This window comes from Scomber scombrus, chromosome 18 (assembly GCF_963691925.1).
Source record: "Scomber scombrus chromosome 18, fScoSco1.1, whole genome shotgun sequence".
Taxonomy (NCBI): Eukaryota; Metazoa; Chordata; class Actinopteri; order Scombriformes; family Scombridae; genus Scomber; species Scomber scombrus.
Window position 1 is genome coordinate 2,131,533 of NC_084987.1, and position 17,791 is coordinate 2,149,323.

The window sequence follows — 17,791 nt, forward strand, 5'->3', positions numbered from 1 at the left end:
CACCGCACAGAAATTAATATATAATATACAGAAACTAACCGACGAGGCGTAGACGTATTTCTCTGCTGAGTTCAAAGCTGTCCCGACATAGCGACCTACCAGCCAATCAGAAAATAGTATTTCTTATTGCTGGGTAAATTCGGAATTCCCCGCTGCAAGCACGTTCTCATACGCGAGTCTGTGTACCGCCCCATCTACCCAAACAGCTCACAACTGCGTTTAATCTCTGTTATCAAGGCGTCAATATCTGACTCAAAAACACAACACCATTCATAACATAAGCGGAAATGCGCGCGCGCGCACGCACGCACACGCACACACGCACATACACGTTGAGCACTGCTGTTTAACTCTTACGTGTTGTTCAGGGTCAAACTTGACCCATTTTTACTTTTGAGAGCTGTAAAAACATCTTAAATACTTTTAACTTTGTACTATGGAAATATTTCAACTTCTTACTCATATTCATGATAATGCAATGTTCCTGAACTTCAGGTCATCAGAAATATTTTATATTGAGGTTAACTACAGGACGGATACATAGTTTAAATTAATGATTACAGTTTTTTCCAATTGCTAAAACACAATTTTGCAAACTAGTCTGGTTTTATCAAAATACTGTAACACAATTCACAGAACCACACACCCAAACTGCAAAATACCTCATATATCATGCAAAATGAAGCAGTGCAACCAAAACTACATATAACATTATCAAACTTTTGCACCAACTGGCACCATTTCATTCATATCACCAGATTTTTGTCTAACCAACTAAACACTGTTGGGCATAATGAAAAGCTCTCTCATCTTTAGTATGCTTTGCCATAATACTAAAATAGTTCAAATTGTAGAAAATTCTTCAGATTGTTGCACAGAAATATTTGCAGATACACACACATGCTGTTGAAACATTTTTATTTAATTTTTTCACCAAACAAGTCAGTGCAACATATGCACAGCAGATATATTTACATTGGAGTGAACAAAAATATGCTCACAAAAAACAGTAAACTGAAAAAGAAAACTGCAGAAAAAATGTGCAGAAAGAATATATAGGGAAAAAAAGAGGCAAGAAAAATAATTAGGCAGCATCTTGCCGCACAGCTGGGTCTGGCCACAATGCCTCGTCCATCACTCTCCCCCCCCCCTCTCATTCTCATTCTCACCCTCCCTCTTCCTCTCTCTGCAATGTTTTCAATTGCTGTTGTAAAAAAAAGGTGCTCACCTGTGGTCTTTTCATGGTGCTTACTTCCTGATTGAAGTGGTAACAATTAACCATTGAGGTGTTTGGCAGGTGGCACATATATTGGCCAATTAGCTCATGTAGTGTCATTTTGAATGGCAGTGTTTTGAAATGGCAAACATGTGACGTTATGTCAGATTGTTGTGTCTTATGCAGAGAACCGTGTTCAGTGCATTTAAAAAGTGCCATTTTGAAATGCAAAATGTTTGTAAAGCAGAAAATGTGTTTAGACTTTTGGAGACTTGAGAAGAGGTTTTGCTCTCTGTGTGTCAGTTTAAATAATTGTGCTATGCATGTCATTTTAGTGTGTTAGCAATTGGAAAAAACTGTAATTGCAAGTATTAGAAAAGTTAAAAAACACTAAGATAAAACTGTTTAGTTTATATTGTTATTGCAACATCCAGGAGAAAATATATTTACAATTTTACAACATTTACAACATCACAAATATGACATTGATAAAAAACATTTCAGTATAAAAGTCCTGTTGTATTGTTTCATAATGCAGAGATTTCATTTATATACTTACATTGAAAATATGTCAACTTTAAGCATCTTATATCACATAAAAAATAATGACCAAAGTTGTTAACATAAACCATACAGTTACAGTAGTGATTTCAGCGGTTCCAGTGATCATAGAGTCCATATTAAAAGCCAGTTTAGTCCACTTCCTCGATGGTGGGCCCCTGGGAGCCGGCTCGTGCCTGCTCTCCACAGCTGCCTGCAGGCATCCCTCCCTGATACAACTTGCTGATGATGGGGTTACACACTTTCTCCAGCTCTTTCTGTTGGTGTTGGTACTCCTCTTTATCAGCCAGCTGGTTGTTCTCCAGCCAGCTGATGGTCTCGTCACATTTCTCCGTCACCTTCTTCTTGTCCTCCTCGCTGATTTTGCCCTTCATGTTCTCGTCCTGCAAGCTGCTCTTCATGTTGAAAGCGAAGGACTCCAGCGAGTTTTTGGCAGCGATTTTGTCCCTCTGAAGCTCGTCCTCCTCTTTGTATTTGTCGGCGTCCTGCACCATCCTCTCGATCTCTTCTTTGCTCAGTCGGCCCTTGTCGTTGGTGATGGTGATCTTGTTCTCTTTGCCGGTGCTTTTGTCCACCGCCGACACGTTCAAAATGCCGTTGGCGTCGATGTCGAAGGTGACCTCGATCTGCGGGACCCCTCGTGGGGCAGGTGGGAGTCCTGTCAGCTCAAACTTGCCCAGCAGATTGTTGTCCTTGGTCATGGCTCGCTCCCCTTCGTAGACCTGGATGAGGACTCCGGGCTGGTTGTCAGAGTAGGTGGTGAAGGCCTGGGTTTGTTTGGTGGGGATGGTGGTGTTACGTTTAATCAGAGACGTCATGACTCCTCCGGCTGTCTCAATACCCAGAGACAGAGGCGCCACGTCCAGCAGCAGCAGGTCCTGAACGTTGCCCGAGGTGTCGCCTGTGAGAATGGCGGCCTGGACGGCGGCACCGTAAGCCACCGCCTCATCTGGGTTGATGCTCTTGTTCAGCTCCCTGCCATTAAAGAAGTCCTGCAGGAGTTTCTGGATTTTGGGGATTCGGGTGGAGCCCCCTACCAGGACCACGTCGTGGATCTGTCCCTTGTCCATTTTGGCGTCCCTCAGAGATTTCTCCACCGGCTCTAATGTTCCCCTGAACAGGTCGGAGCACAGCTCCTCAAAGCGAGCCCTGGTGATGGAGGTGTAGAAGTCGATGCCCTCAAACAGAGAATCAATCTCAATGCTGGCCTGGGAGCTGGAGGACAGGGTCCTCTTGGCCCTCTCACAAGCTGTGCGCAGCCTCCTCAAGGCTCTCTTGTTCTGGCTGATGTCCTTCTTGTGTTTCCTCTTGAACTCCTCCACAAAGTGGTTGACCATGCGGTTATCAAAGTCTTCTCCGCCCAGGTGAGTGTCTCCAGCTGTGGCTTTGACCTCAAAGATACCGTCATCGATTGTCAGGATGGACACGTCAAAGGTGCCTCCGCCCAGGTCAAAGATCAGGACGTTACGTTCTGCTGACTTGCCTCTGTCCAGACCGTACGCGATGGCGGCTGCCGTGGGCTCATTGATGATCCTCAGGACGTTCAGTCCTGCGATGACGCCTGCGTCTTTAGTGGCCTGACGCTGTGAGTCGTTGAAGTAAGCCGGGACTGTGATGACTGCGTTAGACACCTTGTTGCCGAGGTAGGCCTCAGCAATCTCCTTCATCTTCACCAGGACCATGGAGGAGATCTCCTCAGGGGAAAAGGTTTTGTCTTCCCCTTTGTATTCCACTTGAATTTTGGGCTTCCCTCCATCACTGACCACCTTGAAGGGCCAGTGCTTCATGTCCGCCTGCACCACTGGCTCATCAAACTTTCTTCCAATCAGTCTCTTGGCATCAAACACAGTGTTGCTGGGGTTCAAAGCCACCTGGTTCTTGGCTGAGTCCCCGATCAGCCTCTCTGTGTCAGTGAACGCCACATAGCTGGGGGTTGTCCTGTTGCCCTGGTCGTTGGCGATGATTTCTACTTTTCCGTGCTGGAAAACCCCCACACAGGAGTAGGTGGTGCCCAGGTCAATGCCGATAGCTACACCTTTAGCTGCAGACATCTTGGTTCTTTTGAATATTTGTCCTAAAGATGCAGAGACAGAAATTAGAGGGAACATTAGAAATATAAACACATCATACATCAGTGTAGAGCAAACAGCTGAACTGGAGAGTGAGTTCATTAAGTTTTGAATTAATCAATAATGTGTTGCTCATTCCTAAATATCATACATCAAAATACTGAATCAGTTAATAATCTGGTATTATGGGCTTTTTTTTAACTCATTTTGAGTGAATTCAATAAGTTCTGAAATAATCAGTCTATAAAGTTTTGTTCATCCCAAGATCTCTGCTACTGCTGGTATGTAATCTTCTGATTAGGTCTAATGAATAAAGAGTCATTTTTCTAAATACTGCATCACATCCTATAAATTATCACCCATAATTATCACAGAGTCTCTTTAATCTCTTACTCTAATGCCGAAATTTTGAGAAAATGTTAGCGATAAGTCTAAATACTGAAGATGAGTTTCGCATTTCAAGTTTGGTCATTAATTATTATTCTTTTTCAGCCTTACTTAAATATTTGTCATTATCAATATTGTTCAGGATGAAGTGGGGGAAAAAAATACTTCAAAATACTGCATCTCTTAGGATAGTAGCAATAATAAGAATACAATGATATTTCCAAATTTTGTATTTTATAAATTATTTCTCATATTATCAAAGCTGTAATAAACATGAAATAAACATTGCTCCACGTATAAAGCCTACTGTAACGTCTCTATACAATAACTGAGTATAAACATCAAATAGTAGCGTCATCAAACTACTTTTCTCATCAGAAACAAAGTGAACTTACAGTTTAGTGTTGAGTCTTTTGAATTATTATGAAGATGGTTGATCTGTTTGCTTCCTCTGTGGATCTTCTGCTGCAGTCTGGTTTGTCTCTGTCTCTTATATATCTGGAAACTGAAAGAAGTCTGGCTGCTTCCAGACCTTTCAGACACAAATTCCGTCAAGTCTGCATCAATGCAAGATAGAACATCCGGTTACTGACTTCAGAATAAAACGCCCCCTTGTGGATACAAGCTGTAGTGAACCTGAATTAACACACAGTCGTCTTATTGTGAAATTTACATTCTGTACTAACTTTGAGCCCTTGATGCAGATTTTACCAGAACTCTCTCGAATCAACCTGAAAATGGAGGAAAAACCCAGTAAAATACCAACAGAAACTTTTACCTCTCTCTCATATATTCTGTCCTGTACTTGTATTTTGTTTTATTTTGAATGTATTTTTAAAATTTTCATTCGTTCATTCAGACACTTTGAATTACCTGCAATTAAAGTTTGATTTACTGATTGTAGTTTTTACTAATGTCTGAACTTTAGGATGTTTATGGTTATGATTTATTGTTGGTTGGATGTTACAAAAAATATACTTAAGTGGCTCATTTGGGCTAAAAATCTTATGTCTGTGGTGAGACTTTTGTATTTATAATTAAGTTTTATGAGAGAATTTGTTGTAAAATGAATGTTTGGGTTCAAAAGGTTTGAGGATCATGTGTGGTTGTAATTGATCCAGTAATGCATATTATATTTATCTCTTCATTTTTATTTGTATAATTGTTATTGTTTATGATTATTTTAGTGGATCATGATTATTATTATTATTGTTAGTAGTAGTATTAATATTAGTATTATTTTGCTGTGTTTTTAGGCTTAACTGTTGAGTTTTAAAAATATTTCTATATTATTATTATAACACTTTTATTATTTATTATTTTATTATTACATTTCTTTTTTTAGTGTATATTTTTTCAAATCATGTTTTCCTATTTTTCATTATTTAATTTAATTATTATTTAATTTGTGTTATGTATTATGTTTTGCTTTATTTTTTACACTTCACTTTTCTGTTGTTTATAACAACAACAACAACAATAATAATAATTCACTTTATTTATAGAGGACTTTTCAAAATTCAAGTAACAAAGTCCTTCACAAGGCAGCGAAACACACAAATCATTGTAATAAAAATTTAATAATAAAATAACATCAATGTAAAAGAATACTTAAAAAACAACAGCTCCAAAAAATACATAACACTACAAAATAATACTTATATTACTACTACTACTATTATTTATTTATTTATGTATGATTTGAGATTGAGTTGTGAATCTGCTATTCATGGCACCTAACAGAGCAGCACTTTTAATTTAGTTGACTTTGACTTTGACTATTATTATTATAATTACTACTACTATTAATACTACCAATACTACTACTGCTACTACTATTAATACTACCAATACTACTACTGCTACTACTATTAATACTACCAATACTACTACTGCTACTACTATTAATACTACCAATACTACTACTGCTACTACTATTAATACTACCAATACTACTACTGCTACTACTATTACTACTACTATTATTATAACTACTACTACTATTAATACTACTACTACTATTAATACTACTAGTACTATTATATTAACTACTACTACTATTAATACTACTGCTACTACTACTTATAATAATAATAATTATTATAATAATAATAACAATGAATTTAAGCATTTTTAAAATATTTCTATTATTTTATTATTACATATTTTAGTATTGTTACTTTTATTACACATTACATTATTTGCTTTATTTTAGACTTCACTTATTCCGCCTTTTTGAGTAATTTATTTTATTATATTCTCTCTTTTTTAATGTTTATTTTGTATTTTTAAATCATATTTTATTCATTTTTACGCTGGGAGGTGGGCGTGGCCTTCGATGACGCGCTGACGTCACACATCTAACCCAAACATCTGTTGGCTCCTGGCTGCACAGTTAGCCACCTATCACCAATATAATAACAATAACAGCTACATGTCACACCGCGACAGCTTCAAATAAACCCTCACCTGTTCACACACACAGCCGCCGCACAGGTAAGATCCTCTAACGCTGAATGATGAACGTAAAGGTACGTGTTGTGTCGTAGTTAACGTCAGTAGATGTTAGCTTCCTAATGGCTGCTGCAGTGTGTGGGAAGAAAAGATGTTTATAATGTTAGCTACATATTAGCATGACTCCCAAAGGACAGCAGACAGGAAGTACATCAACTACTGTAATTAAGTACAATTAAGAGGTACTTGTACTTTACTGTAGTACAGTTTGAGGTACTTGTACTTTACTGTAGTACAGTTTGAAGTACTTGTACTTTACTGTAGTACAGTTTGAGGTACTTGTACTTCACTGTAGTACAGTTTGAGGTACTTGTACTTTACTGTAGTACAGTTTGAGGTACTTGTACTATACTGCAGTACAGTTTGAGGTACTTGTACTTTACTGTAGTACAGTTTGAGGTACTTGTACTTTACTGTAGTACAGTTTGTGGTACTTGTACTATACTGCAGTACAGTTTGAGGTACTTGTACTTTACTGTAGTACAGTTTGAGGTATTTGTACTTTACTGCAGTACAGTTTGAGGTACTTGTACTTTACTGTAGTACAGTTTGAGGTACTTGTACTATACTGCAGTACAGTTTGAGGTACTTGTACTTTACTGTAGTACAGTTTGAGGTACTTGTACTTTACTGTAGTACAGTTTGAGGTACTTGTACTTTACTGAAGTACAGTTTGAGGTACTATTACTTTACTGCAGTACAGTTTGAGGTACTTGTACTTTACTGTAGTACAGTTTGAGGTACTTGTACTTTACTGTAGTATTTCCATGTGATGCTACTTTCTACATCTCAGAGGGAAATATTGTACTTTCTACTCCACTACATTTATTTGACAGCTTTAGTTACTTTTCAGATGCAGATTTGACACAATGGATAATATAACAAGCTTTATAAATACAACACATTGTTAAAGATGAAACCAGAAAGCAGTGTGTAGTCGGCTCACATTTCAGATGTCTATGAGTTGTTAACAGCTCCACCAAATACTGATTTTCCTCTCTGTAATAATTCCTCCTGTTCATACTGACTATTAAAAGATCTCCAGTCATTATAAAGTATCTGATCAGCTTCTATTGAGCTTCAGCAGTCTGAGTTAGTCATATCAAGTGATATCTGACACATTTACAGTCTTTTTAGCATCAGATTCCCTCTTAGTGTTTCCCTGTTGAGCTGTGGTGGAAGTATAGTAACACAAAGACTTTGCTACTAAAAACACTGTAACGTTGAAACATAGAAGATGAAGATTTGACTCATTCAGACGACTGAAGCTTCATATTAGCTTCAGATCAACTTTTAAATCCATGTTTCCACAGAAGGAGGACTGTGGGTTTAGTCCTCCATCACTTCCATAGTAAACATTATGAAGGATCTTCTAATGGTCAGTATGAACAGGAGGAATCATTACAGACAGATAAACTGCTTTAATGTTCATTTGGGCTCCTGACTGTTGGTTTAAGACACATTTCAACAACAACATTAACCAAAATTACAATATTTTATTATCTATAATGTAGTGTTATATTTGTTTTACAGTGTTATTTAATATTTAGCTTCATTTTTCAAGATGTTGCCGTTGACTCTATCTAATCTTCATCTGTTTTTGACGTGTTTGTCTCAGTTTCCGCTGCCTGTCTGATCTGAGCTCCAGGATAGGGAAGCAAAGCGGAGAGGCAGCTGCCGGTGGCGCAGCGAGCCTGGTCGACAAAATGTCTGAGAGCCCCGAGAAGAGCGCCTCGGTGTCTGCTCAGGAGCTGAAGGAGCAGGGCAACCGCCTCTTTCTCAGCCGCAAGTACCTGGAGGCCGCTGCCTGCTACAGCAAAGCTATCGTAAGGACTTTACAGCACGTTCAACTTCACATAGAATAAAAGAGACTCAGCGATCATGTTCGTCAAGCCGAGGGTCTGAAACACGTTTATGTACTAATTATTGCACTTTAAGGTTTTTTATTGTCAAAATCAGAGCAGTGATAACCGAACATGGAAAGAAATAAGAGCTGCTGATGATCCAAACGTTTTACAAGAAATCTGTTCATCACAATTTTAATATTTTCATCTATGAGAAAAATAATATATTTGCTAAAAATGTATTTTTACGCAGAAATTTCCGACTTCTTTGACTTTTGACTCCCAACAATGAAGCAGTGTCTACTTGTGAGTTGTTACCATTTCAACCGAAGACGGATATAATTAATAAAATAAGTATTTTTAGATGTCTGAGGTGTTTAAATGCAGTAATTCACTTGAGAAAAAGCAAAGAATATAGTCTAGAATAAAGTCTAAAAAAGAGCACTAATGATTAAATCTAGAGCACTAATGATTAAATCTAGAGAACTAATGATTAAATCTAGAGCTCTAATGATTAAATCTAGAGCACTAATGATTAAATCTAGAGCACTAATAAGTAAATCTAGAGCTCTAATGATTAAATCTAGAGCACTAATAAGTAAATCTAGAGCACTAATGATTAAATCTAGAGCACTAATGATTAAATCTAGAGCACTAATTATTAAATCTAGAGCTCTAATGATTAAATCTAGAGCACTAATGATTAAATCTAGAGCACTAATTATTAAATCTAGAGCTCTAATGATTAAATCTAGAGCTCTAATGAGTAAATCTAGAGCACTAATTATTAAATCTAGAGCTCTAATGATTAAATCTAGAGCACTAATAAGTAAATCTAGAGCTCTAATGATTAAATCTAGAGCACTAATAAGTAAATCTAGAGCACTAATGATTAAATCTAGAGCACTAATGATTAAATCTAGAGCACTAATTATTAAATCTAGAGCTCTAATGATTAAATCTAGAGCACTAATGATTAAATCTAGAGCACTAATTATTAAATCTAGAGCTCTAATGATTAAATCTAGAGCTCTAATGAGTAAATCTAGAGCACTAATTATTAAATCTAGAGCTCTAATGATTAAATCTAGAGCACTAATAAGTAAATCTAGAGCTCTAATGATTAAATCTAGAGCACTAATAAGTAAATCTAGAGCTCTAATGATTAAATCTAGAGCACTAATAAGTAAATCTAGAGCTCTAATGATTAAATCTAGAGCTCTAATGATTAAATCTAGAGCACTAATTATTAAATCTAGAGCTTTAATGATTAAATCTAGAGCACTAATTATTAAATCTAGAGCTCTAATGATTAAATCTAGAGCACTAATAAGTAAACCTAGAGCTCTAATGATTAAATCTAGAGCACTAATAAGTAAATCTAGAGCTCTAATGATTAAATCTAGAGCACTAATAAGTAAATCTAGAGCTCTAATGATTAAATCTAGAGCACTAATGATTAAATCTAGAGCACTTATTATTAAATCTAGAGCTCTAATGATTAAATCTAGAGCACTAATAAGTAAATCTAGAGCTCTAATGATTAAATCTAGAGCTCTAATGATTAAATCTAGAGCACTAATTATTAAATCTAGAGCACTAATTATTAAATCTAGAGCTCTAATGAGTAAATCTAGAGCACTAATTATTAAATCTAGAGCACTAATTATTAAATCTAGAGCTCTAATGAGTAAATCTAGAGCACTAATTATTAAATCTAGAGCACTAATAAGTAAATCTAGAGCTCTAATGATTAAATCTAGAGCACTAATAAGTAAATCTAGAGCTCTAATGATTAAATCTAGAGCACTAATAAGTAAATCTAGAGCTCTAATGATTAAATCTAGTTTAAACGTGCAGTTCTGGTGTGTTTTGCAGTAAGTTGAGATGTTTTGTGTTTCCGGGTCAGAGCCACAGTCCCGTCCCAGCGTACTACACCAACAGAGCTCTGTGCTTCGTGAAGCTGCAGCAGTACGACAAAGCTCTGGCAGACTGCAGACACGCTCTAGAGCTCGACAGCCAGTCAGTGAAAGCCCACTTCTTCATGGGTCAGTGTCACCTGGAGATGGAGAACTATGACGAAGCCATCGGCAACCTGCAGAAAGGTGAGAGGGAGTCTGTAATTCTGCTATATATTGAAATTGTTTACATTTTTGGCCACTTAGGGAGCAAAATAAGTCAACAACAAAGTCTGTCTGCTGTTTGCTGCTCACCTCATGTTCAGGCTGTAGATACTTATTGAAACCTTATTGTGTTACCTGATTGAAAGGTAAATTTAAGACAGTTTGAGACAATACTGGATTTCAATTTCAACAAACCCTCAAGGATTTAAAAACACACTTTTACCGACATCTTATAAATAAATCTAAAGTAAACAAACATTTGTGCAGTAGAGCTTGAAAACTGCTTAAACAAAGACCTCAAAGACACATATTCTTCACATCTCCAGCTCTATATTAATATTCTGAGTCTCTACAGTTATAAACTCCTTAGCAACTTCATTGGCTCCCTATCAAATCCCGCATTGACTTTAAGATTCTACTCCTCACTTACAAGATCCTTCCCAACCTGGCACCATCATATCTCTCTGAACTGATTCACATCTACACACCTTCCCGAACTCTCCGATCCTCCTCCGCCAACCAGCTCTTTGCCCCATCTGCCAACTTAACTACCATCATGGGGTCAAAGCTTTCAGCCGATCTGCCCCCCCGCCTCAGGAACTCTCTCCCACCAGACATTTGCACTTCTGACTCTGTTTCCACCTTTAAATCCCGCCTGAAAACGCACCTATTCAGTATTCATACTCTGTCTCACACTAACTATGCATCACGTTCTTGTTTATTTGTTGTACTGATGCACTTTATAGTCACATTCATATTTATTCTTTATCTCTGCACTAAGTGTTACCTGATTTATATTGTTTTATGTGCTGTTGTTGTGTTTTATGTGTCTTGTAAGGTGTCCTTGAGTGCTTTGAAAGGCACCTTTAAATAAAATGCATTATTATTATTATTATTATTTATCTTATACTGGTCCTTTATGCAGCCGCTCAGTTCAGCCTCTGTCTATTAACAGGCTGTTTTAGCTCCTGTCTCTTTAAGGCCTTACTTTTTGTTTTTTATCAGCGTATAACCTGGCAAAGGAGCAGCGTCTGAACTTCGGCGACGACATTCCCAGCGCTCTCCGGATAGCGAAGAAGAAGCGGTGGAACAGCCTGGAGGAGCGGAGGATCAACCAGGAGAGCGAGCTGCACGCTTACCTCACCAACCTCATCCTGGCTGAGAAGAAGAGGCAGGGCCGACTCACTCAGAGCATTACACTGACAAATATTATTATTATCTTTAGTTACACTTTCACTAATTAAATGTGTGTGTGTGTGTGTGTGTGTGTGTGTGTGTGTGTGTGTGTGTGTGTGTGATATTTACAGAGAACTGGAGGGCTGCCGACAGAAACAAGAGGACAAGACTGACGACAGCAGAGTTCAGCACAATCTCAATGAAATCCACACTGAACATGTAGGGGTTTTTTTGGGGGGGAGTTTCTAATATGTCACAGCGTTCTCCATCATATTATATGTTTTTCCACATTATTATCAATGATGATCTTTCTCTGTGTTTTCATGGTTTATTTTCACACTGTTTTTAACTTAAGAAAAATCTTTATTTATTCTTCTTGTATCATAGAAATCATTAGAATATCAAAATGTTCACCTCTTTAAGGACGTTTATGGTTTTACTTTTCTTCTTTCTAACATAATCCAGTGATTTTTTATATATAATTTTTTTAAATATTACATTTTATAGTGTTATATACTCTGTTTCCCAGCTGTAACCAGCCTGATTTTATTCTGATTATTTGTGATCTAACACAGTGTTTCTCCACAGGACAAGTTCCTGTCAGACATGGAGGAGCTGTTCTCTCAAGTAGACGAGAAGAGGAAGGTTAGTGTTGGAGGCCGTATAGAAATATAGTCCAAAACGGTCCTCATTTACTCTAATGTGATTACAAAAAACAAACAATCGAAATGACTGTAAATGAGTTCAAGGGAATGAGATTCTGTCTGGTTTGTGTTTGACAGAAGCGTGAGATCCCAGACTTCCTGTGTGGGAAGATCAGCTTTGAGTTGATGAGAGAGCCGTGCATCACTCCCAGTGGTGTCACTTACGACCGGAAAGACATTGAAGAGCATCTCCAGGTAAAAACTCGCCTCCACTCAGTACATGATAAAAACATTTGATCATCCAGACTAGGGATGTGCATGAGCTCGTGTTTTCATGGTCAGTTAAGCGGCTGGTATAACAGCGAATAACCGTATATTCGCTGCATGCCGACTGTTGGAGCCAAATGCTTGATTTATGTTTCGATGAATATTTGATTTTTTCTGGTCTACTATTATTATTTATCTGATTAATTATGAGATATGAACATGAAATATTATGGTTTGAATTATTAGTTGAATTGGTAACAATTATGAAATTGTGATTTATTGTTAATTCTGATTATTTTGAGGCCGGCATGACTATGCTCTTTATAGACAGGTGACTGCAGCACCTGGGTATATTAGTGTGGCTATTGGGGCCGGCTGGCTTCTCGGTTTTAGGCATGCATACAGTTTTAGACCGCTGCTAAGTGTTGTTTTTTGTTTTTGTTTGAACGAGTGGAAAGGAAGGAAGTGAACTAAGTTGATCTGTCTGTCACTCCATGCTGCGGTAAGCAACCTAAGTTTTTGGAAATAAATATATTGAACCAGAGAAGAGTGTTTGGATTTCATGGAAACTTAAAACCCTTTGACAGCGCCGGAGCGCGTCGGACATGGATGCATGTAAACTGAGAAACAAGAGCATCTTTTATTGGAAAAGATAACGCTTACACCGACATTCACAAGAGCTAAATAGATAACACGCCAAAAAATAACTTTCAACAAGCTTTAACTGCACAAACTTGTATTAATTTAAATGATAATCAGCCTTCATTTCTTCACAGAAACACTTTGATTAAAAGAATAAATCTTACAGGCTTACAGACCCCTAAAAATATAACAGCATGGATTATTTTCTCCCCGTCATAAACAACGCTGAGCATTTCCTTTACAATCATGTTAGCAATGAGAGACGTAATTATAGTTTTCTCTATAAACTTTATGTTTATTACTGAAGTCATGGTGGGTGATGGTGGTGTGTTAGGGAGCATTATATTGAATGGTGTTCCTAATATTTTGTCCACTCCATTAACATACATTAGGGGGGCAAAATATTAGGAACACAAGTCAATATAATGCACCTCAGTACTACACCACTAAGTATCGCCTTCCTGACAATGTATAAACTTTATATCAGAGCTGTTGTATTGGATTGAATTAGATTGCACAGGTGATCTTAATCAAGAGGCCAGTGAGTGTATATATCTTATGAATTGTTTAATTTCATGCATGACGGTGCCTCCTAGTTCTACATTTATATAATTTTCTTTTCGAGTCCTTATTTACATACAGCAACTCAAATCATCATTGGTAAAGCAGAAGGTCACACTGAGCCTGATTGCATCCTGACCAAGCGGGGAGTTCCGGTCCTCTGAAATGAGGCCAATGCGGAAGTAACTTAAAACTGCATTCTATCAAAAGGCCACCAGGGGGCGACCGTTTTGGTGTCAAAAGGACTTCCGTCTCTATACAAGTCAATGGAGAATTCACCAACTTCTCACTTGATTTCTAACCTCAGTAAACGTTTTCAAAATGTGTTTATGGTCTCAATCGCTAGTTTAAAGCCTTCTTCAATGCAGTATGATGTTCATTTGGGACATTTTGGCCTCCCTGATTTTATATGTGACGATAAAGCAGGGTATGCATTAGGGCGTGGCTACGTCGTGATTGACAGGTTGATTGGTTCACAGGTTCAGGAGGGCGCCTCATGCTCCTCCTGATGCCCATATAAGTAGAATCCAGGTTTTTATTTTTCCCAGCATGCACCTGAAATTTTCAAAATGGCGCTGCTCAGATCCGATACTATTGGCCTCCGAGCAGCAGTCCACAAACCAATGGGTGACGTCACGGATGTTACGTCCATTATATATACAGTCTATGATCATGACACACAACACTGGACACGAACCTCAAATTGATTCAGACAAACAGCAGAGTGGGGGCGACTAAATGTGATTTTAGTCTGACTTTATTGTCACTTTGTTTCCCTCTTCAGAAAAGTGTACGCGATAGTCAAAGTGTGGATATTTGTACAACAGCAATTGAAAATGTATCCGACGTAGCGCTGAGTGTTTTGTTCTTCCCGTTGCAGCGAGTTGGCCATTTTGACCCAGTGACCCGCAGCCCGCTGACCCAAGACCAACTCATCCCCAACCTGGCCATGAAGGAAGTCATTGATGCGTTCATTTTGGAGAACGGATGGGTGGAAGACTACTGAACAAAGCAGAGGAGAGAGGAAGGAAGGAAGGAAGGAAGGAAAAGTCGAGACAGATCAGTGTTTTCAGTCACATGCGCTTCAGTTCCCTTCACGCTTGTCCGAGTTAAAAGTTTGACAATCATGAGAGAAATCTTTGGACGATCTGAGAAGAATTTAGGACCAAATTCTCACAATGTGACCGCTGCTACGAGCCACGAGTACAAACCAATCAATCAGAATATTACGTGATAGGAATCAGAATACACTGGCGGGCGTTACATCTGATTAGTGTCAGGGGATGAAAGCATAAATACTCTTTTAAAAAGTCCAAAGTCAAAATGATGGAGGTGAAACATGAAAGAAGTTTGTGTGATGGATTACGAGCTGATGATGTTTTTTCTGTCTCCATCATAGCGTTACGACCAATCAGCAGCTTCCACGTCTTGAGGCCGAAGCACCTTAAAGTGCCGCTGACGACCGCTAGCTGGCTCCATTCAAAAAGCCTCAACTTCTCTCTAGGAAATAGTCATTATAGTCTCAATCTTTAAATTCAGACCCTGTAATAAGTGGGCTGGTGGTCATTGTGGAAATTATTATTATTATAATAATAAGATTTGAGGACTTACAGTAGCTTTGATGTCGGCTGTGTGAGAGTTGATTGACAGCTGTGATTGACAGTTGGCTCTGTGGCTCACATTGAGTATTGTCTATTGTCTAAATCTTTCAATAAGTTATATATAATATTGATTAAGATACCTGCCCTGTTAGTTCTAGAGAATGAAAGGAAACAGTCCACCCTTCTTATCTTGAAGCTCCTGGCTCCAAACAGAAAAGATGGCACCAATGAAACCAACAGGTAAAGTCACACTGACCCATTAACAGACGGTCAGAGGCCACAAAATAAAAAGCAAAAAGTACCAGAAATATTTTCCAATAAAGCAACAAAACAATCTGTTAAATGATAATAACGTGCAGATAAAGCAGGCTGGTTGCACAGAGGAACAAAGGAGGAACCGTCCTCCATAATCGATGGTTTTAAATGTTTAACTTTATATTTATGCTGTTTTTGTTGGATGATGCTGGACTGTTTGCAGTGTTGCAGTTTTTGTTGTTTTGTCGACAGAGAAAAAGGACAAAGAAGAAGAAGAAGAAGAGATTTAGCTGTTTCTACGTTGTTCAGATGCAAATCACAGAAAAATGAGTCAAATTTAAACTTGTGTGTCTTTTTTGTAAATATGTTATGCTGTGTCTCAAACCACAAAGCTTCTGTTAGTTCACTCTGTTCTTGTTTAGTGTGCGAATTCAGACAGGTTAGTGTCTCAAATCAAACGTGGTCATAGAAAGCTAGTGTTAGCATTCGTGTTATTGTTTGTGTTTGTTGTAGCAAATCATTACCGACTGCTGAATTAACCCAATAAACCTGAGAAGTGTTCATAGTACCACACTCTCAGTATGAACGCACTTATACACTTAGGGCCTGATTTACTAAGATCCCAAATAGTGGGTACTAAATTGCGTGCACGGTGCAATAGATTGCGTGTGCCGTTTGCGTGCGTTTTGCAGGTGATCTACTAAGAATAACTGCGCAAATGAAAACAGGTGAAACGGGGAGGAGACAGCAGTATTTAAATAAGGGTTTTGTGTCTTAATGGAGAGTTTTAGTGACAAAGTCAATGCTGTTAGTAAAACCACAAATATTCCACTCCACAAATATTAACACGGGTGGAAAAAGTCCGTCCTGTGTGTATTGTGTCATTGTGCCTCCGTCTCCTCGTCTCCATGGTAACAGCCGGTTAATACCTGTCCATCAAACTTATTATTTATAGACGCAGTTACCGTCAGCAACATTACCTTCAGGTTTGGTAAATCACAATGCGTGTGTTAAATAACATGTTTGCATTGTCTCCTCATTCATTACGGTAAACTACTAATATTACATTCATTACGGTAAACGTAATAAATGAACAGCGCGTATTATCTTCCACAGTTGAAAGACGCAAACCTCTGTGCACTGCGTTAGTAGATCAGCTTGCACATTTTTTGCGGGTGATGTCAAGTTTGCACACGTTCCTACACACGCAGACCTTTAGTAAATCAGACCCTTAGAATATTAAGTGCAAGTACAGAAGAAGAGGTTTGAGGCACAGCATTACTGTAGTAGTAAATCATGCTGTGGCTCCAAGAATCAACAAACTGACGACTACAATCAGAACATTTTTAAAAATTGGATCGTATAAATGTCAAAGAAACGACGCCACGGCTTCGTCCAGCAGCTCATTCAAGTGTGAAAAGAGGATTTAATGTTTGCTGGCAAACAAGAAGAAAAAGAAACTGTTTCGGTGGGATTAAGAACAACTTGTTTTATATTTTCATGTGTTTAAAATGTTTTTCTGTTTTGTTTTTGTTTGTTTTTTTGCGAACTCTTTGTGCTTTTTGTTGTAATTTTTGGTTTTCCACACTTTTAACAGCTGTTTGTCGGAGGATTTAAAATGCCCGTCATGTTACAATATGATCAAATCGTTCAGTTATTAAAGACAAGAAGCTATTTATTGTCCCTTTTATTGTTATTTAGCAAATGCATACATAAAAAAAATCATCAGTCAAGGAAGGAAGGGAGGAAGAAAGGAAGGAAAGGAGGGAAGAAGAAGGAGGAAAGGAAGGAAAGGAGGGAAGGAAGGATGGAGGAAATAAGGAAGGTAGGAGGGAGGAAGGAAAGCAAGGAAGGAAGGACGGAGGAAAGGAGGGAGAAAGGAAAAGAGGAAGGAAGGAAAGAAGGAAGGGAGGAAGGTAGGGAGGAGGAAA

General features: G+C 38.0%; 2 protein-coding genes across 4 annotated transcripts; one reads left to right on the forward strand and one right to left on the reverse strand.

The window, feature by feature from the left end:
- Window positions 1-1,659: 1,659 nt before the first annotated feature.
- LOC133999055 (heat shock 70 kDa protein 1) lies at window positions 1,660-4,648 on the reverse strand. Its single transcript, XM_062438179.1, has 2 exons — window positions 4,629-4,648; window positions 1,660-3,851 (listed from the first exon to the last, which is right to left on the reverse strand). The coding sequence occupies exon 2, from the start codon at window positions 3,826-3,828 to the stop codon at window positions 1,909-1,911; it is 1,920 nt and encodes a 639-aa protein (XP_062294163.1). The 5' UTR covers window positions 3,829-3,851; window positions 4,629-4,648; the 3' UTR covers window positions 1,660-1,908.
- Window positions 4,649-6,599: 1,951 nt separating this feature from the next.
- On the forward strand, window positions 6,600-17,734 carry LOC133999068 (E3 ubiquitin-protein ligase CHIP-like). Of its 3 annotated transcripts, none has more exons than XM_062438194.1 (8): window positions 6,600-6,729; window positions 8,366-8,573; window positions 10,501-10,696; window positions 11,720-11,885; window positions 12,022-12,109; window positions 12,479-12,535; window positions 12,673-12,789; window positions 14,885-17,734. In XM_062438194.1, exons 2-8 carry the CDS (start codon window positions 8,454-8,456, stop codon window positions 15,008-15,010), a joined length of 870 nt encoding a protein of 289 aa, XP_062294178.1. In that variant the 5' UTR covers window positions 6,600-6,729; window positions 8,366-8,453; the 3' UTR covers window positions 15,011-17,734. The 3 variants fall into 3 exon arrangements, with proteins under 3 accessions (XP_062294178.1, XP_062294179.1, XP_062294180.1); XM_062438195.1 differs by lacking the exon at window positions 6,600-6,729 and adding an exon at window positions 8,845-8,897 and having other exon boundaries at window positions 8,451-8,573; XM_062438196.1 differs by lacking the exons at window positions 6,600-6,729; window positions 8,366-8,573 and adding an exon at window positions 8,600-8,897.
- The last annotated feature ends 57 nt before the right edge of the window (window positions 17,735-17,791 follow it).

Bases quoted from the DNA above. Each gene is read 5' to 3' on its own strand.
- LOC133999055 (XM_062438179.1), bottom strand. From the start codon at position 3,828: ATGTCTGCAGCTAAAGGTGTAGCTATCGGCATTGACCTGGGCACCACC.
- LOC133999068 (XM_062438194.1), top strand. From the start codon at position 8,454: ATGTCTGAGAGCCCCGAGAAGAGCGCCTCGGTGTCTGCTCAGGAGCTG. The intron at 8,574-10,500 runs GTAAGGACTTTA...TTTCCGGGTCAG, and splicing joins CCTGCTACAGCAAAGCTATC to AGCCACAGTCCCGTCCCAGC. The intron at 12,110-12,478 runs GTAGGGGTTTTT...GTTTCTCCACAG, and splicing joins ATGAAATCCACACTGAACAT to GACAAGTTCCTGTCAGACAT.